The 27,277-nt window shown below is 41.7% G+C and overlaps 2 protein-coding genes across 3 annotated transcripts; one reads left to right on the plus strand and one right to left on the minus strand.

Annotated features, from left to right (window-relative positions):
- Positions 1-176: 176 nt before the first annotated feature.
- mfsd14ba (major facilitator superfamily domain containing 14Ba) lies at positions 177-17,614 on the minus strand. Of its 2 annotated transcripts, XM_034709186.1 has the most exons (13): positions 17,444-17,614; positions 15,792-16,141; positions 10,749-10,847; positions 8,848-8,910; positions 8,640-8,767; positions 8,411-8,525; positions 7,884-8,102; positions 7,415-7,528; positions 7,191-7,262; positions 6,981-7,093; positions 6,364-6,461; positions 4,933-5,096; positions 177-3,953 (listed from the first exon to the last, which is right to left on the minus strand). In XM_034709186.1, exons 2-13 carry the CDS (start codon positions 15,864-15,866, stop codon positions 3,681-3,683), a joined length of 1,533 nt encoding a protein of 510 aa, XP_034565077.1. In that variant the 5' UTR covers positions 15,867-16,141; positions 17,444-17,614; the 3' UTR covers positions 177-3,680. The 2 variants fall into 2 exon arrangements, with proteins under 2 accessions (XP_034565077.1, XP_034565076.1); XM_034709185.1 differs by lacking the exon at positions 17,444-17,614 and having other exon boundaries at positions 8,411-8,767.
- On the plus strand, positions 17,346-26,871 carry zmp:0000001301 (rab9 effector protein with kelch motifs). The gene is made up of 20 exons (XM_034709187.1): positions 17,346-17,656; positions 18,496-18,726; positions 19,476-19,545; positions 19,634-19,706; positions 19,789-19,831; positions 20,847-20,925; positions 21,022-21,110; positions 21,186-21,332; positions 21,415-21,466; positions 21,560-21,660; positions 22,475-22,560; positions 22,654-22,735; positions 22,815-22,900; positions 23,008-23,095; positions 23,957-24,005; positions 24,156-24,246; positions 24,329-24,429; positions 24,514-24,598; positions 26,452-26,556; positions 26,698-26,871. The coding sequence occupies exons 3-20, from the start codon at positions 19,484-19,486 to the stop codon at positions 26,800-26,802; spliced, it is 1,524 nt and encodes a 507-aa protein (XP_034565078.1). The 5' UTR covers positions 17,346-17,656; positions 18,496-18,726; positions 19,476-19,483; the 3' UTR covers positions 26,803-26,871.
- Positions 26,872-27,277: the final 406 nt, after the last annotated feature.

Below are 27,277 nucleotides of genomic sequence, written 5' to 3' on the forward strand. Positions count from 1 at the left end.
GAGGAGGTGTGGTGCAAATATTTCCACTTCTACATAAGACTTATTGAAACCTTATTTATTTTCCTTTATTTGAACGAATGTTTAAGATAAAATTGATGCACAAACAAAGACAAAGATGAGACTTATTTCCTGTCTCTAATTTCAGGGACTGTGTGCAAATAGAAAAATTACAATCGTGGATAGCAAGTGTTTAGTTTTAATTTCCAATAACCAACATCTGCTTGTATACACCTTCAGACAAGACAACAGAGTGTATTTACAGTGAATCCCATGTACACTAATGTCTTCACATTTACAGACAACCAACCCATGTATAATATTTACACCGCTGAGTCAGTCTCACAGGTGCAGGAAATCAAACCACTCCCATGAGCGAGTGAGTGCTCACATGTACGCTAATATCCTACGAGTTATGGGTTTCAGGAATACTCATTGATATAAACATCATATTCTGACTACAGAACCCGGATTTACTTAATCCGGGTTTATAAATGTCTAGATAAGAGGATCTGGGTCGTTAAAAAAGAAGCTGGTTTATCTGTAAGCAGAAAGAGGGGTGTGTAGCTATGTTAGTGAAATGAAACCTAAGTTTAATCGATAAAAAAGCTCAAACTGATGAAAGAAAAAGCAGAAAACGTGATCTGATCTAGCACCTTTAAAGTTGTATAAAAAGAGTACATGATCTTTGTGTTCCAACGTACGAAAAATACAGAAAAAGATTCCCAGGATACAGGTGTGCATGTAAACAGAACAGAGAAAGAGGGGAGTGTGTGTGTATGTGTTTGCATGGATGAGAAAAACCAACACAGACTGATGCTCGTACGTCAGTGTGATGTCGTAAAAAGGTTGCAGAACCCAAATCCATACCGTTTTAGTGCCATTGAGCTTCACTGCACTGGAATCAATGACGAACAAGCCAACCCACGCCTCGTCACCATATATACAAACCGTTATATCATTCACATGTTTACATTTTAAGGTCATAAAGCAAATAGCTATGTACACTCTGTGTCAGTTATATACTCTTAAACTCTTCAGCATCTCTAAAGCTCATAAAATCTCTCTCTAATGCTTCAAGTATAAGTTCATTCAAAGGAAAACCACTGCTGGCACGGGGGAAACCTCACGTCTGCAGAATCTCCGGCTGACAGAGAAACAAAGTGGAGACATCGTCAGCTGATGGTGAAACATGAGCTCGTTGAAGGCACGCCAACACCGGACGAAGGGAGACGGAAACATGGCGTCACACTGCGTCTCTAAACCGGCACTCTGCGGTGACACGCGGCCGCAACGTGACGCCATTAGAAGTTAAGTGCTGGGGAATAAAAAGGTTCTCTATAGTTTGAAGTAAAACTGGAGGATGAACGAGGTTTAGTGAGCTACATCTGGCGAGCTGATTCTGTTTTCGGACCAAGAGCGAAGGAAGTTTCTGCAGGACCAGGCTCGCTCCGTTTCAGTGGTGGAGCACTAATCCATCCGACTCCACCGAGTCTCAGTTTCACTGTATCTAGAAAGTCAGACGCCGGCTGGAATAGGTCTTAAGTAATCAGTGCATGGATTGTGCTGGGGTTTAAATCATAGACTGATAGTCCTTTTCCACCGAGGCAGTTTCAGGGCCGGTTCGGAGCCGGTGCTCAAATGAAAACCAGGAAAACAGGTTCCAGAGCAGCACCAACTCTTTGCTGGTTTAGAACCGCGAATCGCTTACGTCAGGGGCGAGGGGGGAAGTTGACGTCCATGTAAAGCACGACGAGTAGTACAGAAGTGCTAATAAAGTTCTCTTCAGGAGCAACACCAGCAAGCATGCTACGTTGTCTGCTAGAGCTGCTGGGAAAAGTGGTCACATAGAAGTGACGTCATGACGTGGCTCTTCCACGGGCTCGAGTGGGCAGAAAAAACAAACTGGTGCTGAGTTGGTTCGCAAGTTTAAGTAGCCCCGAACCAGCGTGAGCGCCAGCCCGGAACTAGAACAAGGTTTGCGTTGGTCGAAAAGGGATATGAAAGAGCGCCAGAATAACAACAACGCACGAGGAGTTTCGTAGATGATCTAAATCATTGCTTTATCGGACAATCTGATTTTAAGATTCTCGTTTCAAAGGTTGATCAGTTCTGGCGAAATACTTTCTAGTTTTGGGGAAAACTGATCCGCGTAAACTCAAGACCAAAGTTGCATAGCTTAACGCAAAATTAGAACTCATTTTTGGCCTTCAACAGTCGCTAAAAACTCGCTTTAGGTCAGAACACAGTAAGTGACATGATGTCTCGGTGCAACCAGAATATATGCCAACACGTTATGTGGATATCAAATTTGGTGCTGGAGAAACGGGTTGTATCTGAAATATATACAAAAATGAATAAATAAGTGCCTCAAGTAGGACTTAAAACATAAACACAACAAAGCAGTGGATGTGTCGAGAGCATAATCCTGAAATAATGTGTCATTGTTGACTTGATGCATGCAAAATAACTAAAAACAATACGCTTCTTCCTCCACTGTGCAAGTTTGACAGAGAGTCTCAGCTCGGAGGTTTTCCCCGCCAGCAGCCAGCAGCACTTTTATAAAGTGACTTTGATATAAAAATAAAAGGAAGGTGACGTGAAATCCAGGTTCAAAGTGATTTTAAAACACACTGATCTGAGGTAGAGTGACAAACAGCGACACTGAACGGTGGAATAAGAAGGAAAGGTATGTTAAAGTGAGGTGTTTGGTTATTAAATTAATTTCTGTTTCATTCTTGGGTTTTAAAATATGTACAATAAATATATCTTCTGGGCTTCTTTTTTTTTGGCTAAGACAGTTCCCTGGGTGAACTTAAGGATAAATTATCTTTAAACTGATATTTGGACATGTAGGATTTCATGTTGCTGACTCGTCTCTCAGCTAGTCACATTCATACCATGTTAGCATCGACAGCAGGTGAGATACTGTACACTTAAAAAAATAAAAAAATCCGTCAACCCTGCCAAAAGAAGAAAAAACTGTAACAAAAAATTGTTCTTCAATACGCACAAAAATATAAACCACACTGATGTTTTGGCTGCTGTAAATATGTTGCAGACGTCTTTTTGTACAAGAACCAATTAGAAATAATTAAAATACAGCTTCAGATTGATACAGCTGAAGGTAAAAATACCTTTTCATGTTATCACAAAAACAATCAACAACTTCAAGCTTAAAGATGAACAGTAATCCTTTCAATAAAGCCACAAAAATACTGCTCCCTCCCTTCAGAGGGGGACTCTATGAGGGCCAGTCCCAAAAGTGGGCGTATCCCAAAAGTGGGCGTGTCCACTCCTTGGAAAAACACAGTTGGTCCTTCCTTGTATCTATCAGGCGATGGTCTCCATGTAACTGTGATGTCCCTGTTGGCCCTGCCTTCTTTCCTTCAATCATAATACTGTCAAATTAACAGATGACATCGTAGCAGCGTATAGTTCCCGCTCCCTTGAGAAGGACACTTCCTCATTGGTCACTCGTCAGATGTTGTAACCTCCGTACCCGTAGCAGGAAATAATATTCCCTTCTGGTAAAGAGATGGAGCGATTGGAGCTTCTTGCCGTCACTCTTTTGACAATAAAAGAACACTTAGTCCCACCTTGGAAATGAATAACTGGTTCTTTGTCCTGAAACAAAGAGTCACTTAATCAAGCTCCACCCTGTGTGGGTTTCAAGCTGTCAATCAAACAATACTGTCCTGCAGCAGCGGCTCAAAGTCCTCGTCACTGGCAGTGGGAGGGGTCTCCTCGTCACTGCCTGGTAGAGGCGTGTTAATGTGGACGCCGGCCAGTGAGGACATTGACTCTTTGCTGTCTGGGCGGGGCTTGTCGCTGAGGGACAGGTGGGAGGAGGAGGAGGAGCAGGTGGGCTTCTCAGGGATGAATAGAGCAACGAGGAAGGCCACGACCACAGTGCACGCCCCTAACAGGAAGGGCGGGCCGGGGATGAGGGCTCGCTGAAACAAAGACGAAGGGTTACCGTCATTTTCTGAGCTTTCTTGTTCACAGACTTTTTTAACTTTACAGAAAAACATGTTGGTGACGAAAGGCTGCATTTCTTGTCACACAAAGTAAATCACAAACAATGCTTGGATGATCATTAAACATAAAGAGTTTGGAAAAGTTGCAAAACCAGCTCTTGGTTGTCACAACAGATATGCAGACACAGCTGTGAAAAATCTCTATTTAGAAAAATTGTATCATCAAGAGGAAGTTGCATCCTTACTTCACAAGCAGTCATACAAGCTAGAGCTGTATTCACATGTGCACAAAACTCCTACAACAGCTTCCCTAAATTTTAAGTTCAGATGTAAACGGTCATAATTTTCACCGCTACATAACCTTCATTTTTCCTGCAGCCCTGTAGTTAAATTTCTGCATGAAGTCAGGATGAGCCGATGTGAGACAACAAGCAAGCCAGATGGGAAGAGGAAGTTGATATAATGCAAACAGGGCGAATTTTAAAGTGTGATGCATAACAGCCTGAATAAGAACCTCAGAGGTTAAAGAGAAAATATTTGTTTTGCGTGTAGCATTGATATAAATACTAACACCGTCATCACAGTGTTGCTTTGTCTGCAGTCACGTTCTAAACTTCACACTTTTGCATTGTGCTCCTGATGTCGTGTCCTGCATCTTAAGACTCCTCCCTTATAGCTAAGTGCTTTAAATACATTGTTTAAGAACAGTTACAGCCTAAGATGCAGGAGCAGGTATGAGCAGGTTTCCAAACCAGTCAAATAATTTGCTCCAGTGGGAGGCTGCTGGATTATTTGGATGAATTCACAGCTGAGCTAAACACCGGCTCTGTTTCCCATGCCGGCTGCTGTCTGCCTGTCTTTCCTAAAATGGAGCGCTCTGTACAAGCTGTGTGCACATTGCGTTTCATAAAGGAACATCAGGTCATCTCTCTGTGTAATGTTTAATATTTCTTACCTCTGTGGGATTGCTCATGGGCAGAGGGTCGATGCTGAAGTCTCCCTGGATGGGGTCCATGGCGTTGAGCTCCACGTTGAAGAGGAAGAAAACGAATCCATACAGAGCTGGACCCAGACCGTTACACAGACCTCTGATCCCCGTGATCATCCCTTGGACCACACCTGAGGACGAGCGGACAGGTTATTGATCACGTGACCGCTGACACGCCGAGCTCTGCTGCTTTATTTAGCTTCAATGACAGATTCACTAACACAGACCGAAACCAGGAAAATCCATAGCAACACACTGACCTATTGATCTGAGGAGGAGGAGAGGAACGATAACAAGGGAAAGAAAAGGAAGAAAGAAAGAGGGGGCGGAGAGCAGAAGAGAAGAAAAGACAGAAAGAAGAGTGGGAGGAGTGATGAAAAACTGGAGGGAGAGAATAGGAAAGGTGCTGAGAGAAGAGAAGAGAGGAGAAAGCTGGAGAGGAGGAGAATAGAGGAGAGGAGAAAGATGGAGAGGAGGAGAGGAGAAAGATGGAGAGGAAGAGAAGAGAAAAGAGGAGTAAGATGGAGAGGAGGAAAAGAGAGGAGAGGAGAAAGATGGAGAGAAAGAGAAGAGAAGAGAGGAGTAAGATGGAGAGGAGGAAAAGAGAGGAGAGGAGAAAGATGGAGAGGAAGAGAGGAGAAAGGTGGAGAGGAAGAGAGGAGAAAGATGGAGACGAGGAGAAGAGAGGAGAGGAGAAAGATGGAGACGAGGAGAAGAGAGGAGAGGAGAAAGATGGAGAGGAAGAGAAGAGAGGAGATTAAAGAGGAGGAGAGAGAGAAAAGACGGGGGATGGGAGGAAGAATGTTTGGGTAGAGGAGGGTGAGAAGACAAGAAATAATGAGAGAGATGATGAGAAGAAGAAGAAGAGAGATGGGTGATTGAGAATGAAGAGATGGAAAGGAAGAGCAAATGAGGAGGGAGGAAAGAGAGGAGGGGTGGAGAGAGGAGTAAAAGGAGGATAGATAAAAGTGGGGGAAAGATGAGGACAAGAGAGGAAAGATGAGTGATAGAGGAGATGAGGAGGAGAAAGGAAAGTGAGGAGGGGTGGAGAGGAGTAAAAGGAGAAGCGTGAGGAAAGAAAAGAGAGGGATAGAGGAAAGAGATCAAGGGTAGAAAGAGGAGGAGAAAGAGGAGGTGAGGAAAAAGAGATAAAGGGGGATACGAAGGGAGAAAGAAGGAGAAGATCAGTCAGGAAAGAGGTTAGGAGGAGAGAAGACAAACAAAGAAAGACGACAAGAAGAGAAGAGAAGTAGAAAACAGGAGAAGAATGTGAAGAAAAAAGGAAGAGTGGGAAGAAGAAGAAGAAGGGGAAGGGAAGAGGAAGAGACAAAATAGAGAGAAGAGAAGAGAAGAGAAAAAGAGGCGCGGATAGAGAGAGAAGAGACATTTCTTTGTCACCTTGTTTGTCAGGATCAGCAGACTGTGACACGAGCGCAGAGACGGCCGGGAAGGTGATGGAGGACATCGCTGCTACTGCACCTGCTGCCCACATCATCCTGTGAACACACACACACACACACGCACACACGCACACACGCACACAAACACACACACACACACGGTCAGAGATGTGTGTTTGATTTGTGTGATATTGCCTATTCACACTCCTAACCGAATCGTCTGCTCATAACGAGAAAAGATGACGACTTTCTGCTCCCTGTAGAAATAAAATAATCTCCATAACTGCAGTACCCAAAGTGTCCACTTGAGGCTGGCTTTGAAATCATCTTTGCATCAAGCCCAATCTAGGGACGCTTAGCAAACTAACTCTCCTCTTCCATCCGTGATTTAATTCATCATGTAGTAACAGCATTAGTTTGTGAGGTCAGAGGTCAGCTCTCTCATTGGCTGTTTGGTCTCTATCTCGCTGTGAGGAAGTCGCTCCTGATACTTTCAGAGAGGAGTCTAATCTTAGCCGCTCTCTCCTGCTCATTATTGGATTTGAGGATTTTTACACTCCAGTGAACGTTTCCAGAGTTCGAGTTAGAGAGTCAGAAAACACAAACACATCTCACCAAGGCTCGGACCCGAAGCCGTACCAGGCCAGCTGAAGGATCTGGAAGCCCAAACCCAACAGGACCGTGTTTTTGTTCCCCAGAGTCCTCATGAGCAGCGTGAGGAACAGAGTCTGAGGACAGAGAGAGAGAGAGAGAGATCGTTAATAGTACTCTAAGCTTGTTCTTATGAGAGGAGATAAGAGTGAAATCAATTAAAGGTCTTCTTACCTGTGCTACGATCGACAGGATGCCCACAACGCCAATGAAAACAGCGAGGGTCGTGGAGGAGAAGTTAATGACCTGGAGGGACAGACAGAAATGATTCCAGTTATTGTGACGCTTTTTGAAGAGCTGGATGTCATCATGAAGAAATAAATACATAAAATTAAATACAACTATATATATTAAAAAAATATATGGAAAACAACGCATCGATCAGTGGTGAGTCTCACCTGTCTCAGGTAGAGGAAGAAGCTGGAGTACTGTCCTGCTTCAGGCAGGTACGACAGGAACACAGTGATGCAGATCAGTAAGACCGTGGGGTCCTGACCCACCTTCCTCAGAGACTGAAGGACAGAGAGAGAGAGGGGAGATACAGTACACTGTTAGAGGATAAGAACGCCTTAAAGTAAAGCCTGGGAGTGAAAGGGTTAATGTTACGGTCTAATAAATGCATCTGTTTCTTTTCTTACTTCATTATTTTCCTTTTAAACTGTGATCCTTTCGCAAAGATAAGTCATTAAACATCGTTACTGTGTGGAGGAACACATCTCCACTCTACATACTGACTCCAGAAACACAGAACAGCAGAAGTCATGGAGGAAAAAGAGACTTCATGTAACTAAAAAAAAAATAATCTGCTTTAAACTCATCATTAAATCACAGCTACAGCTCTGGAATGATTCATTATCAGGTACTGACAGCGAACGGGTCCGCCTGCTCCCAGGATATTGGCGCCCCCCAGGTGTTGAGCCTCATCTTGTCCGGCAGAGACTCGGGCACGGCCAACAGGATGAAGCAGATGTCGGCCAGAGCGATCAGCGTGGCCACCAGCACCACCAGGTTGTCACCGTACCAGGCGGACAGGTACGCCCCGATCGCCGGACTCGTCACCAGGCTGGCTGCGAAAGTAGCCGACACCTAGAGACAAACGAGGAGACAAAGTTTAGAGGATAGTTGTTCATATGATGTCAAACACAGATGCAGAGATTGTCCTCAGACGTCCCCGTGCTCTCTTATTAAGCTGACTTTTCAATCTCTGCTCTCTAAGGTTGTACCGCCTGTCATTCAACACCTCCATCATCCATCCATCCATCCATCCGTCCATCCGTCCGTCTGACGGTCTGACGGTCACTGTGATGTTACGTAACTGCCCTGCTTCTGATGAGACCTCCATCCATGTGCTAAGATAAATGATGAGTGAAAACTACCCTATCAGACATCCTTACCAGGCCGTACGCTGTACTTCTTTCTCTCTCGTCCGTCACATCAGCAACGTAGGCGAAGATGACGGAGAAGGTGACAGAGAAAGCTCCGGACATGGAGATCATGGCAAAGTACCACCTGCAGGAGGAAGAGAAAAACACAAAAACTGAAACACAATAAATAGTTTCTCTTTCACGTATTTGAGGATCTAAAGAACGACAATTTAAGATCGTAGTAAACAGTGAGTCGTACCACGGGCTGAGCCTCATCAGCGGGATCGGAGCACAAGTGAAGAAGACGGTAACCAACAGGAAGGTCCGCCTCCCCCAAACGTCGGACAACGCACCAATCAGTGGAGCCGACATGAACGACAGCAGACCCTGCACAAGAAGAGGGCGGGTCAGTGACATCATGAACAACCTTTGCTTTTTAAACATGAGTGAAGAAATGAAGCTCTTACCTTCACGCCCTGGATGAGTCCGTTTATGAGGAACGTGTGCTGGGGGAAGGTTTCGTGTAAAACCTGCAGAACGACCAACAACACAAAAAGTGTCACGCCGAACCCAAAATGATGTATCTTGTTTTAAACAACTTGCTCTGTAAAATCCAAACTCTGTATTAAATGCTACAAGATACAAAGATCTGATCATGTACCTCAAAAGAAAAACATTTCCCTACATACTAAACGTCTCTCTCATATTCGGCACCAAATACAGGTATGTTGCAAAATCTACGATACATATCTTGCGCTAACAAGATATCAAATGTTTATCTTGTTCCTCAAAGACCAATCAATCTAGCTTTCAAGCATGTACACCATCAGTGTGTCTTCATCCATCAAGAAAAAAATATTCATGTTGACAACAAGATACCAAATAACTATCTTGCTGCAGTGACAAAAAGATGCAAAATATCTTGCTAATGAAGCCTTAACTTTGTCACAATCATTTTTTATGTCCTCTTGAGCTCCATGTTACATAGAAAAAATACAATTTTCTATCTTGAAAAAAAAATTACAAATATCAATCTGCTCTGCAAGATACAGACTACCTATCTTGTTCTACAGTATAATATCAACTGTATCTACATTGCTCTAAAAGTTACAAAGTATCAACCCAGCCCTTCAACAACCAGATAATTATCTTGCTCTAGAACATACAAACCACATTTATATCTTGCGCCACAATATAGAACACGTCTTGCCCAACAAGATACAAATAACTAACATGTTCCTAAAAACTAAAATCTATCTGGCTTTAAAACATGTAAACTGTATGTCTTTCATGATCCCTCAAGAAAATAATATTAATGTTGACAACAATATACAACATAGCTATCTTGCTGCGGTGACAAAAAGATGCAAAATATCTTGCTAGTGATACCTTAACTTTGTCTCAATCACTCAATATGAGCTCATTAGCTCAATGTGAAACAAATATACTCAAAAAAAAAAAAAATTTCTATCTTGATCTAAAAGATACAAATATCAATGTACGCCACAAGATACAGACCACCTATCTTGCTCTACAGCACATCATTAGATGTATTTATACTGCTCCAAAAGTTACAAAGTATCAACCCAGCCCCTAAACAACTAGATAATTATCTTGCTCTAGAACAAACAAATTACATATGTATCTTGCGCCACAAGATAAAAATAACAATCTTGCTGCAATGACAAAAAGATGCAAAATATCTATCTTGCTGCAGTGACAAAAAGATGCAAAATATCTTGCTACTGATACCTTAAGTTTCTCTCAATCCCTTTTTATGTCCTCTTGAGCTCCATGTTACACAGATATATACTTGAAAATATACAATTTTCAATCTTGATCATAGAGACACAAATTATCAATCTGCTCAACAAGATACAGACCGCCTATCTTGCTCTTCAGCACATTAGAGTGTTTATTTAGCTGTATCTATGTTGCTCTAAAAGTTACAAAGTATCAACCCAGCCCCTCAATATTCAGACAATTATCTTGCTCTAGAACATACAAACCACATACGTGTCTTGCGCCACAAGATACAAAATATAAAATTTTCTCAGCAAATAAAACATCTTTTCTACAGGTATGAAACTATCTGGTTCTGCTTTCCTGCTTAAGAAGACAGATAATATCCGACTCCATGGAGCAAGATACAAAACATGTATCTTGTTTAAAAGACATTTTCTATGAAACATGGAAACAACCACTTCACCCTCATGTTTCAGTGTGCAGCCTTCTCCACGTGGGATCAGATCTCAAGGCTGACTATGTATGTATTTATTTAATACTAATGTATTAAATTAATCAGATGCTGTGAGGTTGACGCCAACACGTGACAAACATCTTGTCATCGCTGCGCAGTGTTACTCACAGTGAGCATGGGCGTGGTGAGTAATCCCCAGGCGAAGAACTCCAGGAAGATGACCACGACCGCATGATAGACGCTGGGCCTGCCGATGCCCTGCTGCAGCTGAAACACACAAAGGAAAGACACGTTTTACAATCTCAAATCAATGTGACTTTAATGTGTCTCCACAATCGAAAACCAGATTACAAAGTCTGAGATATTTGGGAAGGGAAGGTCCGTTTTAATCAGAGAGGCATCATGAGTGTTTTTCTCTCACACGTCTGAGAGTCCTGACTTTTCAAACAGAGTGGGCTTTAAACTGGAGCACCAATAACGGGACTTTAAGTGATTGTTAGCCTACTGACACAGATACAAAGGACTGTTTTCTATCTTTAGCTGGATTCATAACGGGTTATACTTGAGCTGATTTGGACTGCTTAGATAAGGAGTTAAAGTGTGCTGCTCCTCTTTGTTGTGAAGCTTGAGGTCAGCAGGTGAGAGTCAGTGAGGAAGTAGAGTTTCAGTATGATCTGATTTTAAGGCTCACTTTGATTCTTCATTTCCATTAAACTGTTGGTTAAACATCTTTGGATTTTGACGTTAATTTGCAGCACATCTGACATCTGAAGAAGTCCCTTTGCACTAAAGAAAACCATGATGCTTGATGTGATCTCTGCTGAGTGTGGAACAAAAAAACTGCAAGCAGGACATGACAGCCAAACCAAACAATGTAAAATGTCGGCAGCTGATGCAACATCATGGTGTCCTAAAATGTCCAAAATCTGGGAGCCTTTCATCCTGCCTGTAAAATGTGCGAAGGAGAAGAAATTTGAAGAGAAGGCACATTAGACGTCTTTCTCTTAAACATCAACTGAGACATTAAACTCAACCGTCCAAAGTTAGAGACGCAATACTTTATCCTCCGTACATCAGACAAACTGAGCTTCCTATTCCTCTCCTCCTCATCTCTTCTTCTTCCTCCTTTCTTACAACTAAACATTCAAACTAAATCTTACTTGAACACTAGTTCTGTTTAAAACAGGGACAAAAATCCGGCTTGATTTAAGATGTTTTACATCATGTTTTGAGATTAAAAAGGTAATGTCTCATTAACAGCTAATAGCTGAATAAGAGCCGTTAAGTGGTGGGCAGCCTGGAGCCAATCACAGCGGTCGTTAGGCCAGAGGCGGGCTGTAAAATGCAATCATACACGCCGAGTTGCTGCATCACAAAAACACTGGCATAAAGGTCGAGACAGATGCTGTCAAAGCCCGCTAGTAGCATCACCTCGTCCCGGGGCTGGTTAACACAACTGCCACACGAACAACAAGTTTTGTGTTATTTGCTGTTGTCTTAATTTGACATTTCAAACCTGCTGTCAGAGAGCTTGATTATGAATAATCTTTGAATAAATTCCAGAGATTATCGATGAGTATTTCAGCTACAAATGCTCATCCCCAGTTCACGGACAGGTCACCGGCTTATTAGGGGCATTTTTAAAGACACAAGAGGCTTCTAACAGGTTCTACTTACAGCCTCATTCAATATTAATAACTTATTCAGTTTAGTGATATTAAAGATACAATCAAAAGTCTTCCTGAACTCGTATTTTACTCTGATAGTCAGGATGTTATCAAACGTTCAGACATAAATATAAATGATTTATTCCCGTTTGTTAGTTAGATAGTTTCAAATGGATCTTAAATAATCTACAATAATTTGACTTTAGGAAATAAAATAAGCCTTTAATGAAATAAAAACCTTCAAAATAAGAGCATGCAAAATCAGGATTACCGGAGACAGGTGTTAAATCTGATTTAATTGATTAAACATTGAAGAAAATGTTGTTTTGTTCCTTTAGGTTTTTAAAATCATTTGTTTGATGGGAACTGTTGGATGTAATGCAGAATATAACTGTTTTAATATTAAATACTGAAGTAAGTGTTCACTACTGTTACTTACAGAGCAAATTAACACATTGAAATTGTTCAAATGTTATAGTTTAATATTCAATCACCAACTTTCTCCTATGTGACTCTTTTGTTTGTTCTTAAAATTGTGGCACTTATTGACAAAATTGACTGAACTTGAGGCTGATAAATTGACTAAATATATTACTCAATATACCTGCTGCATGATCAGAGAAAAAAAAATGAAAAAAAATGATTAGATATTTATGTTTTTATTTACTATGTTTTAAACTACCTCGGCTGCCTTCATGCTGCATGAATGGGCACTGAAACAAACAGTAGTTTCCAGACAGATCCATACTGTCAGCCATTGTTTCATCAGATCTGTTATTGCATAGTAAAAGAAAAAATGATGACTGTAATGGTGCTCAACTATTCAGGTAATTATATTTCAAAGATGAGTCCAAAAGGCATTAACAATTACATTTTTTGTGTCACTGTACAGGTCTGTGTTGTGTCACTGTAGAGGTCTGTGTTGTGTCCCTGTACAGGTCTGTGAAAAGGTCTGTGTCGTGTCACTGTACAGGTCTGTGTTGTGTCACTGTACAGGTCTGTGTTGTGTCACTGTAAAGGTCTGTGTCGTGTAACTGTACAGGTCTTTGTTGTGTCACTGTACAGGTCTTTGTTGTGTCACTGTACAGGTCTGTGTCGTGTCACTGTCGAGGTCTGTGTCGTGTCACTGGACAGGTCTGTGTCGTGTCACTGTACAGGTCTGTGTCGTGTCTCTGTACAGGTCTTTGTTGTGTCACTGTACAGGTCTGTGCTGTGCCACTGTAGAGGTCTATGTCATGTCACTGTACAGGTCTGTGTTGTGTCACTGTACAGGTCTTTGTTGTGTTCCTGTACAGGTCTTTGCTGTGTCACTGTACAGGTCTGTGTTGTGTCACTGTACAGGTCTGTGCTGTGTCACTGTACAGGTCTGTGTTGTGTCACTGAACGGGTCTGTGTTGTGTCACTGTACAGGTCTGTGTTATGTCACTTTACAGGTCTGTGTTGTGTCACTGTAGAGGTCTGTGTCCTGTCACTGTATAGGTCTGTGTTGTGTCACTGAACGGGTCTGTGTCGCGTCACTGTACAGATCTGTGTTGTGTCACTGCACAGGTCTGTGTTGTGTCACTGTACAGGTCTTTGTTGAGTCACTGTACAGGTCTGTGTTGTGTCACTGTACAGGTCTTTGTTGAGTCACTGTACAGGTCTGTGTTGTGTCACTGTACAGGTCTTTGTTGAGTCACTGTACAGGTCTGTGTTGAGTCACTGTACGTGTCTTTGTTGTGTCACTGTACAGTTCTGTGTTGTGTATCTGTACAGGTCTCTGTTGTGTCACTGTACAGGTCTTTGTTGTGTCAATGTAGAGGCTGTGTCGTGTCACTGTACAGGTCTGTGCTGTGTCACTGTACAGGTCTGTGTTGTGTCACTGTACAGGTCTGCGTTGTGTCACTGTATAGGTCTGCGTTGAATCACTGTACATGTCTGTGTTTTGTCACTGTACATGTCTGTGTTTTGTCACTGTACATGTCTGTGTTGTGTCACTGTACAAGTCTGTGTTGTGTCACTGTACAAGTCTGTGTTGTGTCACTGTACAAGTCTGTGTTGTGTCACTGTACAGGTCTGTGCTGTGTCACTGTACAGGTCTGTGTCATGTCACTGTTCAGGTCTGTGCTGTGTCACTGTACAGGTGTGTGGCGTATCACTGTACAGGTCTGTTTCGTGTCACTGTACAGGTCTGTGTCGTGTCACTGTACAGGTCTGTGTCGTGTCACTGTACAGGTCTGTGTTGTGTCACTGTACAGGTCTGCGTTGAGTCACTGTACAGGTCTGCGTTGTGTCACTGTACATGTCTGTGTTTTGTCACTGTACAGGTCTGTGTCATGTCACTGTTCAGGTCTGTGCTGTGTCACTGTACAGGTCTGTGTCATGTCACTGTTCAGGTCTGTGCTGTGTCACTGTACAGGTGTGTGGCGTATCACTGTACAGGTCTGTGTCGTGTCACTGTACAGGTCTGTGTCGTGTCACTGTACAGGTCTGTGTTGTGTCACTGTACAGGTCTGCGTTGAGTCACTGTACAGGTCTGCGTTGTGTCACTGTACATGTCTGTGTTTTGTCACTGTACAGGTCTGTGTCATGTCACTGTTCAGGTCTGTGCTGTGTCACTGTACAGGTCTGTGTCATGTCACTGTTCAGGTCTGTGTCATGTCACTGTTCAGGTCTGTGTCATGTCACTGTTCAGGTCTGTGTTGTGTCACTGTACAGGTCTGTGTTGTGTCACTGTACAGGTCTGCGTTGTGTCACTGTACAGGTCTGCGTTGTGTCACTGGACAGGTCTGCGTTGAGTCACTGTACAGGTCTGTGTCATGTCACTGTTCAGGTCTGTGCTGTGTCACTGTACAGGTCTGTGCTGTGTCACTGTACAGGTCTGTGTTGTGTCACTGTACAGGTCTGCGTTGAGTCACTGTACAGGTCTGTGTTGTGTCTGCGTAGGGCTGTTAAAATGGACGCTGGCTGAGCCGTGGAGGCCGCACAGTGTCGAAGCTGCAGTCGGAGTACCGAGCTGTTATGTAACAGATAATGGATCCACATCATCCTCATCCTCACACTAAGCTGAGCTGACTGAGGGGCCACATTAAACCTGTTCTGCTGTCTCCATTACAACATACAAGCATCCTCATCCTTCACTAAAACTGCCATTTTAGAGCCGAGCTTCTCCCCGGCCTTTTCTTCATTCATTACAACACCGTGAAAATATTACTCTGTTCAATGACAATCACATTATCATGATGGGGATTGTAAACACGGATGTTTTTACACTGAATTTATATAAATGTGATCAAATATCTGCTTTAAAGATACATTTTTCCCAATTATGCCTTATTTCATACACTGCAATACGTCATGTATCCAATCGTCGTGATGTCATTCACCAACGGTCATTAATGATGCTACTAACGGTAGAAATATTTATATAAATTGTAATCTTTTTTTTTAATCAAAAACAACATATTACTTTCTGTATCACTTCAGGGTATGTTATCAAACAAGTTGACAATATAATTAAATTAAATTAAATTAATAAAATAAAAATGGCGGCTCATCCACCCACCGCAGATCCGTCCTTCATGATGATCTTCTTCACCAGCACCACTCGGCCGGTTCCCGCCGGCGGCTCCCCGGGCATCTCCTCGCACCTGCCGCGGGTCACGAAGCAGCCATGCCGCGTTGATATCCGCGGTTCTCCGGGTGCTTCCAGGATGAATCCGTACTTAGCCCCAAGAAGGCTAAAAAACAAGTTACCGGATAGTGATAATTCAAACGGTAACGATGAGTTAACGTCCACAAAGTCTCCGGTTGGATCCGCCGTTAGATCAGACAGACTCTCCACTGCAGCTCGCGTGATCGGCAACCGACACTGTCAAGTGACGTAGAACCCCTGCAGCGCTTCCGGTTGGCGTCCTTTCAAATCAAAAGCAGTCACAGAATGTTATTTCATGACCAGCATTACTTTCCAGTTAAAAAGCTATTCATACTACTAATTGATTCATTAACACACCATCATCTAAATGTTTCACTGCAGTTCAGAAGAAGAAAAAGAACCAACTAAAAGAATAGACCAAGAGTTTGCAGGGAATAGCTACAAAAACATAAACAGAAAATCACATTTCTTACTTATTATTATTTGTTTATTCCAACAGGGACAGTGTACAGCCATTTAGTTGTACCAGAGTTAGCTATGAGCTAATTAACATCTGTAGTCATTGGGCAGGAGACAGAGGCAATGCCTCTGTTAAAAACAAACAGTACATAATTCAAAGTTATATTTTGAGGCTTTTTCGCCTTTATTGATAGGACAGCTGAAGAGAGACAGGACATGTGGGGAGTAGACCGACTGGCCAGAAGTCGAGCCAGCGACCCCTGCGACGAGGACTATAGCCTCCATACGTGGGGCACTTAGACCACTAGGCCACCAGCGCCCCAACAGTACATAATTTAAACAGCTACACAATAATACATAACCACTATAAAACAACAGGGATACATAAACATCCAAACCATCAACACAATAATAAAATATAAATATTTAAAAGCACAACACTATGAAACTATTTATATTTAAGTGTGATGAGTACAAGATTGCATTGATTTTAGCCATGATTTCATCCTCGACTTAAATTCAGCAAAGTTGCAGCACTCTCTGATTTTACTCTGTAATGAGTTCCAAGCAGTTGTTGCTCTAATAGAGAGGGCTGATTTGCCAAATTCAGAAGATCTGTGGTGTATGACACCTGGTGTCTAATGTAATGAAGGCCTGGACTGGGTCTTGGGCTGCTGTATGGGTTCAGAATGGTACAAAAAGTGCCAAAAAACCTGGACTGAGAAAAGGAAGTGAGAACCCTTTGGATCTATTCATTAATTCAAACATGGAAGATCATGAAATAACACGTTTCCCTCAGAATAAAACACAGAAAACAACAGAATAATGTGTTTTAAAAAATGTAAACAAATACCTAAATAATGAATTTGGGAGAATGTGTGTTTTATTTTGAAAGGGTATGCAGGTTCCGGTTGCTCTCACAGTGGCAAACGGAGGTAGAGACCCGGATATCTCACGTGTCGGTAGCTGTGGTGGGGTTGTGTGTGTATGTGATAGTGTGTGATGGTGTGGTGGTGTGTGTGTATGTGTGTGTATGAATAAAACATGATTAGAGAAAAAAAAAACAGAGTGGTGACGGTGGGAAACGTGACAGACAGACTTACGTCATCAATCAGACGGTGAAGCGTTTAGAGATGAGCTGCACCGATTTACCCTGCAGAGAAAACACAGCCTCCATCATGTCTTTATGCCCCGGTGCAATGATCAAATGAGGATGATGAGGACATCTTCCTCTTCTTTATCTCTGTGAGATTACAGACAGAGACAGAAGTCTGCAGGAAGAAATAATCATCAAGAATGATAAGGTTTTGTTTCCAGTAAGGACAAAAGGAATAATAATAATAATTATTATAATAATTATAATAATAATAATAATAATAATAATAATAATAATAATAATAATAATAATGATAATAACAGGGTGTGACTGCTGTAGATTTCATGTAGCATGTCGTAAATGATGCAGAAGCCGGAATGAGAGGTTGAATTTGAGAGAGTCAGCAGATATGTCCTCAGCTAGCTTCTATGAATACACCAAATAGAGATGCTGAAATGTCAAATATTAAATATTGCATGAAAAAAGAGAATAAAATATATGAAAGGGTGATTTATTTGCATTCAAGACTATTTTATTTTGCATTTTGAGAATAGATTTGAAGCATTAAGAACAACTTTAGTTGCAATGCAAGATAAGAAATAATAAATCAAGAGAGGAGTCCTTTTGCATGAGAAATATGCAAAGAAATGTTGAGATTTAAGTAAAAATAGCATGCATAAAGTGAATATATTTATTATTAAAGACAAAAAAGGTCAGAAGGTCAAGGAAAAAGTGAAAATATTGAACGCAACCATTTGGGGGATTTTATTAAATGATAATCATCCTAAAGGCCAACCCTGATAAGATTACTATATATTTAAATATTTTGTATATTTTTGTGTTTTAAAATTTGTTGTTTCTGCACATCTGAGGGCAAGAAAGATGAGGGTAAGATTTAATTAAATATAGCATATATTTCAAAGAAAAGGGTTCATCACATCCTCAGAAAAGGTCATGTATAATACAAAAACACCTTTATTTTGTATTATTTGTTTCTGTTTTCTGTCACATCAAAAAACAATATGGATTTCTCATTTTTGGTCTCCTCCTGCTGTCCAGTTAACCACTTCCTGCTTGCCTCGTCAGCGTGTTTGGAGGCATTGCTTGGTAACGGCGTACCTGCAGAGAGAGGAAAGTGTAGTTTACCTGTAATCTGAGACACAGAGGACAGCTGTGTGAGCGGGGAGGACTCATCTGTGGCTTTAGTGCAGCTATTTACTGAACACAAAAATAAAACATCAACAAAGAAAAGCAGGAAATCAACTTTCAGAGGAACACACACCTCCACAGGTAGGTTTGATTCTGATGATGCAACTTTATGATTAAAGAAGTAAAAGTTCAGAGTGAATTACTTATTTAGTTATCTGAACGTTGTTACTTAAAGGCCTCATGATGGTGCAGTGTCACCTAGAGAAGGAACAACATCACATTTTAAAGGTTAAAGTCAGTTAAACCTGCAAAACCTAACATGATATAAATGGTTTATGACAAAGACGTGGACTGTACACCAACGTTAGGATGTTTCTCTGCTTCCATCTTGGTTTATTTCTGCTGCTATCTGAGTTTTTGGCGCCTGAAGTGACCATGATTACAGCTGCAAAGTAATCCACTAATACTAGCTATGTTTGCAAGTTTGCATCCTTAATTCTTGATCATTTATATCAACTGCGGATCCTTATTTAATCTCCAACAAAACAAGGATTCAAACATATGAGCTATCAGTTAAATTTACAGCTAAACCTTAGAATGTGAACTGAATGCCAAGCAAGATTTTGACTTTAAATGGGACTGTAATATAGCAAATAAACATCCTGCTGTTTTGTAAAAGACGTAAAACTCAAGTAGTCTCACTGTCTCTCAGAGTTCAGTACATTCAGACATCTTTTTGAATCAGTACCGCCCCCTGCTGGCTGTTAATTATAATGCAGGGATGGAGTACTTTTTACAAACAGTCCCTGACCCCTGCAGAGGAAATATGAGCTGCTTCTATTGAGGGTCAGATTCTGTGTCTGCATCTTTGTGTGTGTCTTTATAAACAGAGGTGAAAATGGCATTAGCCAGCGGTCAATGGCTGGAGAGAGAGATGAGAGGAGAGGCCCCGAGTCCCAGGTAGGTCACACTGTTTATGTTTAACAACCTGCTCTGAGTGGAGGGATGTGAAGATGGAAATAAATACCTTCTCCTTCTTCTTCCACAGACACGGCCACGCTGTAGCTGTGGCGGGAAACGTCGCCTTTCTGTTCGGAGGAGCCTCAAGCATCAACCAAGAGGTTATTCTTTTTTTGAATCCCCCTTTTTTAAAGCTTTTACAATCAGCAAAATACAACAACTTTACTTTTTCTCTTTATTCAGGAGGACCTCCCTGTTTACTTCAATGACTTCTACATGCTGACAGGTACAGAATAAAAACGCAGATATGTCAGTTTTATGTGCAGGAGAGATTTACAGTAAAATGCAATGCAATCAAAAGACAAAAAGGAGTCAAGGATTTAAAATATTCTTTAGACTTTGTAACTTTGATGAGAAAATATAATGGAGAGGTTTTGATTGACACAATATTCTGATCAGAAATGACCATAAGTCAGTTTTAAGGTCAGGCGCCCCATGTACAGAGGTCTTTATGCTCTACTTGCAGGATTGTTTCCTTGTCCTTGAAGATGTGGTGCATGTTATAACCCCAGATCTTTCCCCCCAGATTTCATGTCTCATTCTCAAGTAGTCCCGCCAAAATAAAAGTAAAAAACTCAAAAGATTCTTAGAAATAAATGAATAAACAAACAAACTAACTAACCAAGCGGTAGCCTCTGGTGTTGAGAAAGGAATGTTTTGTGGTGCATTGTGCAAAAATGTGCAAATAAGCTGCAGTTCCTTCCTTCAGTGTCCACACGAGGCAGTCTGCAAGAGCCAAGGAGAGGTCCCATGCTTTTTACTGCAGAATTAAACATGTTCAAGGCTAACAGTTATACACAAACTTGCATGATTAGGGGCGTGGATGACTTGATGGACAGGTGGGTTTGTTTTGGCTAACAGGAGGCTGAAACCTGCCAGAGCTCCACCTCTCTGCCTGCCTCTAAGTTGGTCAATATTTAAGTTAAGTCATCTTTTAAAACTGGGTGCGAGCCATGCAGAACTTTTCTCCCGAAAACTACAGCCATGTTCTCATACAGTCTAAGAAACAAATACATGAAAATCCATTTTGCAATTATGTCATTTTTGAAGTGTTTTCTGTCATTTGTGCACATGGTCTACATCAGTACATCAACTAAACCATAATTAACCTACTATTTCTTTATCCACCCCCTGTGAGGTTAGATTCGGTCCTTTGTAAATCCTTACAACACAAAACAGATCAGAGAGACTCTCATCAAAGTCTCAGGACAAATAAAACCAGACATGTTTGTTGTTTGTAGTTTCTCCCGAAGATTTGTTGTGGGAGGAGATTCCTCAGAGCGGAGACGTCCCCTTGGCCAGAGAAGGTCACACTTTGAGGTAACAAATATTCATGCAAGATATTAGATCCGTTGAGATATCTCACTATGATAGCTGTCATTGAGCCTACTTCAAAGTTACTTCCTTTCTTGTCAGTGTTGTGAAAGGGAAGCTGTTTCTGTTTGGAGGAGCATCCAGACCCAACACATCCGAGTGCCTCTCAGGAGTCTACAGCTTTGATATAGGTGAGGAGGAAGAGAAGGATGAGGGATGTCCAGCTTGATTTGTTCTGATGTTTTTTGTTATTTTTGTCCTCTCAGTGTCTCTGACTTGGGATCGCTTGGTAGTCGGGGGCGTCTCCGTCAGAACCCTCAGACACAGCTCTGTGGCTGTGGGAGACAATGTCTATGTGTACGGAGGAATCGTGGGAGGGAGTCCAACTGATGACCTTTTGGTCTTCAACACAGGTCTGCACTCTTTTCTCACTTCTACTTAGATCTACATACAAACAAAAAAAGGTAATGCATGCTCTCAACCTGTCTGTTTCAGTGTCTCTCACCTGGACACCCATCAGAACTCACGGGTCTCTGCCTCCTGCCCTGTAAGACTCCAGCTGTTTGTCACAAAGGGAGGGATTTACTGAAGGGGTGCTGTTCTGTATTAAAGGCAGTGTGTGTGTTTTGTCTTTGCACAGGTATGGTCAGAGTTCAGCTCTTGTTGGAGATCAGCTGTTCCTGTTTGGGGGTTATGACGCTGGTGGAGACTTCTGTAAAGACCTCCATGTTCTCAACACAGGTAAACAATACTGTGAACCCAACGTGTCCTCTGAATGTTACACCTGCAAGGACAAACTTCCTTTAACAGGCAGAAACCTTGAGCCTGACCAGAATCATGTTAGACGGTGTTGGAGAGAGGGATAGAGGGAGGTTAAGGGAGAGAGAGATGATAGTGGTGAGACGGATAGTCGTAGTTGTAGCAGATGGAGCCTGGCACGTCCACAGCAGCAGAGATCCAGAGGAACCTACGAGACACGGGAGCTCAGGGACTCCAGAAAGGTCTATGGTTAGTAACTTTAATGGGACAGGAAGAGTTAAGTAAGAGACAGGCAGAGAGAGGAGAGAGAGGGAAAGACAGGATCCCATTGTGTCAGGTCCCGGGCAGTCTGAGCCTATAGCGGTCTAAGCCCATTGCGGTCTGAGCCTACAGCAGTCTAAGCCTATAGCAGTCTAAGCCTATAGCAGTCTGACCCTATAGCAGTCTAAGCCTATAGCAGTCTGACCCTATAGCAGTCTAAGCCTATAGCAGTCTAAGCCTATAGCAGTCTGAGCCTATAGCAGTCTAAGCCTATAGCAGTCTAAGCCTATAGCGGTCTAAGCCAATAGCAGTCTAAGCCTATAGTAGTCTGACCCTATAGCAGTCTAAGCCTATAGCAGTCTAAGCCTATAGCGGTCTATGCCTATAGCAGTCTAAGCCTATAGCAGTTTGTTTAATGATTATACTTTGAAGCACAAAAACATATAATTAAGATTTTATTGGTATTTCAACACACCTAACCTTGAAATGTTGACGCTATTCTTGGGTCTCTTAAGTCGTGTTTTCTCGTCTGTAGAGAGCTTGATCTGGCAGAAATGGGAGGTCAAAGGAGAATCACCTGCAGCCTGTAGCGGACAAACACTGTCAGCTCACCATGATAAGGTAAACACACACAAACACATGCACACATAAGAACACAGGCTTTTATTCAACATTTTGAGCATGGAGTCTCTGTCCATATTTGGTCTCCTTCAGGATATCTACCTGTTCGGAGGTAAAAGCACAAACGAGGACGGCACAGAGACGTCTTTGAACGACATCCACAAACTCAGCATCGGTTAGTGTGACACAGATAACTGTGAATGATTCTGAATACAGACGAAGGACTGACTTACACTGTGATGTTTCCTCTCCAGCTAAGATGAAGTGGAAGGTTCCTCTGTATGTTGGGATTCCTCCGGCCCGTCGACATGAACACACAGCCTTCATCCTCCACAGCCATGTCAGTGTGCAGCTGAATGATATATCATTCGTTATTATGCAGGGTTATTTTATTTGCCTGTCCTTTGGTGTAAAATCTGCGTTCCTCTGTGTGTGTTCGTCTGACAGCTGTATGTGTTTGGAGGGAAGAACGAGGAGCAGGAGTTTAATGATCTGAAGGTGATGAAGCTCATCAACCCTTCAGAGAGACAGCCAGGTACATCATTTAACACAGTTATATTATATAGAGGCTGCTGAGAGACGCAAAACAGGGTCAGATTGTGCAAAAAGGTGGTGTAAGGTGGTGCTTATCCCACCTTTCTTAGGGCCCACAAGATTTCCTGCGTGCGTGAGGTATACCTCGAACAATTTTGAATCGTCAATCTGTCTACTCTCTTCTGAGCACTGGAGAACTTTTATTGGAATAACATTGTAGGCTGGGTTCTCTTTAATAAAATACCACAATATAATTCACTCTTCCTTAAATATGATGAGCCAGACCTCCTGAATTCCACATAAAGATGTTCATGTTGACAAGTCGTGTGATTTAACTCCATCTCCTCACTGAATGTGAAAGGAAAAGTCGATATTTAAGTTCTGAATTTTAAAGCCGAGCTGAATTAAAAAATAAACAAAGACATTGTTTTGGAAACAGATACTGACGGTGCTGTATTGAACCACTTTTTAAAGATGTCTTTCACTTATCTTTGCTCGTCTGGGGCATAGTGCAAAATGAGCAGAAGCTTTGTGATGAATACTTTGCGACCACTAAGAAACAAAAAGCATGTTGCATTATTTTCAGTGGGAGCATTCAGTTTGAAGCCTGACAGAATTGGAGCACAAATAAAAATTAAAGATGCAGTTTAGTTTAGATACAGTAGCTCTCCAACTCAATCCTCTCTTTCAGATTTTATCACTTCTGGCTCTGAAACAGTTCAAGATAATGAATGTCAACATGATAAACTTGAGGCTTCAATTAAAGACCACAAATGACATGAAGTCCTGATGCTGCACTTGGTTGGTTTGGATCATGACTTTCATGGTTGTAAGACATAAAACGTAGACTTCTCCTCCTCAGTGATGAAGGAGATTCTGTCAGAGTTCGGTCTACAGGGCATCAGCCACAGGTCAGCTCCTCCACACACACACATATACACCTGTTCCATCTCTCTGCCTGAGTGTGCAGAGGGAATCTGCAGTTTCACTCTCACGTCATGCTCCCTTTGAGTCCAGCTCTCGGTTTGAACGCTCTGCTTTCATTCTGGTTTTCGTCACAGCTTCACTCCCACGAAGGTTCCCAATGTCCGCTATGAGCTGAGTGAGGCTGCTCCACCCAACCAGGCCAGGAGCACACCAACCAACGCACAGGTGATCACACAGCACACACCAGATGGAAATGTTGGAGCCATCATTGATTATGTGACAATGTAGAAATGATTTCCTCCTGCAGGTGTTTGTGCACAGAGATTTCGGTGCAGTTCGAGATCAGGCGATGAAGATGATCCAGACTGCGTTCAGTCTGCTGGATCAGGAGTTCCAGAAGCTCGACAGGTGCATGCACACAGGATGTTATCTGACACAGGACTCTTCAGATTGACTAAGTACATTTCAATTTCTGAATTTCTTTGTTTGCAGAGAAAAATCTGAGTTGTCTAAATCTGCTGCAGCTCTGAAGAGAGAGAGAGACACGCATGGAGCTCAGAGACAACAACAGCAACAGGTGCATGACTGCTCTGCTCCAATCACCTGATCTACAGTACATGTGCACGAATCCAGTTTAACCTAATCTAAGCACACAAATGATCTGTTAGATCAACTGCAATGCAAAATAACCTGTTCTTCTCATACAGACAAATCTCACAGACAGCATCCTAACATTTTATTTATGTCTCGATCAAAATATCATCATGAATGAGGCAGTCATTTGCAAAAACTGAGCGTGTTCAGGACATCAGTTAGTTTGGGATTTCTTGTTACACAGCTGACATTTTTGTTTTATTTAAGTGCTGCATGTTGTAAGTCGTATTAATGAAGGAAATTACCTCTCAAATATCAGGGCACGTCTCGCGCACAGCCCTCAGAATCAGGAAGGAAAGAGCACGGGATGTTCTGGTTGAGACAGTGACATGATGTGACATAATACCCGCTGGAGCTCGCATTTTATAACAGCTCAAAGAAAAGTGTTTTCAAAGCTCTGGAGCTGCGAGTGTCTGTGTGGTATTAAGACGTGCTGCTGCAGGAAGCATCCGACTGTGTGTTTGTAAAGTACATCACAGCATTGAGGAATTCAAAGGGATTAACATGAGACATTAAAACCCGTCAGAGAAGATAAAAGCGCCCCATGTACAGAGACTACAGTCCGTGTCACACTGGTTGTAGAATCAGAACCAAGCGGTAACCTCTGGTCTTGAAATATGAAGCCTATGTGCAACTGCTAAAATATGCAGTTCCTCGAGCAGCCACTGGAGGCTGGCTGCAAAAACACAGGAAACCACATACACACCCATTCAAAGAAGACAATCTTAACAGCAGAAATAAACATGTTTACGGCCTGGTTCAAAACATGGTTTACGTCTGAATAGCTAATTTCTCTGGGGGGTGAATTTTTGTATAAATCGTTATATCTGAAGTTTTGCCCAAATAAGGGCATGGCTGACTTGATTGACAGGCGGGAACACTGTCGCTGTTAGCGAAAAGGTTAAAGAAGTCACAGATACTATGTCCATTTTTTATACAGTCCATGTTTTTTTATTTATCTTTTTCATGTGGTTCTTTATAGCTGCTGATTATTTATGAATTTCTAACACCACCTTGACCCAGTTTTTTTAAATAATCTGATCAGATAAAAGCCTTTCCATTGGATAATATCCTGTAAAATAAAGTTCTACAAAGGACAAAAACAAATCTGAAAATATCAGGTGAACTTATCTTTGATTTTATTTGGAAAAAAACTCTCTTAGAAGTTTGTGTTAAAACTTTTGATATTGGAATAACTCTGATCATTGGCAGAGGGCTGGATTCAGGCTGGATTACAGGAAGTAAATGTAAGAAAATTGTCAAACAAAACAACAGTTCTATTTTAAGAAATTATCCTCTTAAATTGCTAAACTACTACATTAAATGTGATCAATTTAAGAGTTGTATCCTCCTTAAATATTTCGTCATAGAGCGTCAATAGTAAAAACAAACTTTTACATTTATAGAAGATGTCAGAATCTTTCTGTTTGTGTGGATTTTGTTGCCCCCTGTGGACAAAGTGTGAAATCTCAATTAAAAATTTTAAACAGCGTTAAAGTTTTAGTGACAGTGTCCATTCTTCCAAATCTCAGTATGGCTTCAGAGGACAATGACTTCCTTGTAAATAAAGTGAAATGATATGTTGCTAACAACTTGGATCCGAAATCCAGAGAGCTTCCTCCTCCGCCCACCCTACACCCTTCCCTCAGCTTTCATGAAAGACAAGTCTGTAGTTGTGTCCATATTCCTGCTGACAAAAATAGTAAAAAATAAAGAATTCTGAAAATAAAACCTTGGTTATTAATAAATAATGTTTGTGTCGTCTCGATGTTTCAGGAGCTGCAGGAGATGCTGGACAGACATCGCTCCCAAAACGAGGCGTGGCTCCGAGCGAGAGCCGAGGAGAACGACCGAGAGAGGAGGGAGCTCTGCAGACTCAGAGTCAGGAAACACAAACTTTTCACATGCCTGCCTCTGTTTCTTTAAATAAACACAAAGATCCTTAAGATGGTTTCCATCGTAGAGTCGCATGACAATAATATGATATGTGATTTAAGACACAGCCTTTGTTTCTGTCCTCAGGAGGAGGTGCAGCAGGAGCAGGAGAGGCTGAAGGAGGAGCAGAGCAGCATGCAGAAACGCAACGAGCATCTCCTGTCCATCATGCAGCAGTTTAAAGGAATGTGAGATAGATAGATAGATAGATAGATAGATAGATAGATAGATAGATAGATAGATAGATAGATAGATAGATAGTGTCCTTTAATAAAAATATATCAAAAGAAGGTTCAAATTTGTGTCTTGTTTGAGTTTCTGTGTTACTTTACTGCCACAACGACATCATTTAATTGATTCATTGATTTATTACACATGTCTGGATCTGATTGAAATGAAAAGTTTTTCGATTCCTCACTGTCGCGTTAGTGGCATTAATCATGCACTGTCATATCGCTTTGTGTCGTGTAGTATTGTTTTGTTTCGTATCGTTTCGTTACATGTCTTATAATTTTTCTTGGTATTGTGTTGTATTGTGTTGTTTCATTTCATATTGTATCATTTTGTGTTGTGTCGTATTGTTTTGTTTTGTGTTGTCTGGTCTCGTGATGTATTCATTCATTCTTTTTTGTGACGTATCGTATCGTTTTATTTCGTGTCACACCCT

This window comes from Notolabrus celidotus, chromosome 19 (genome assembly GCF_009762535.1).
Source record: "Notolabrus celidotus isolate fNotCel1 chromosome 19, fNotCel1.pri, whole genome shotgun sequence".
NCBI classification, from domain to species: Eukaryota; Metazoa; Chordata; class Actinopteri; order Labriformes; family Labridae; genus Notolabrus; species Notolabrus celidotus.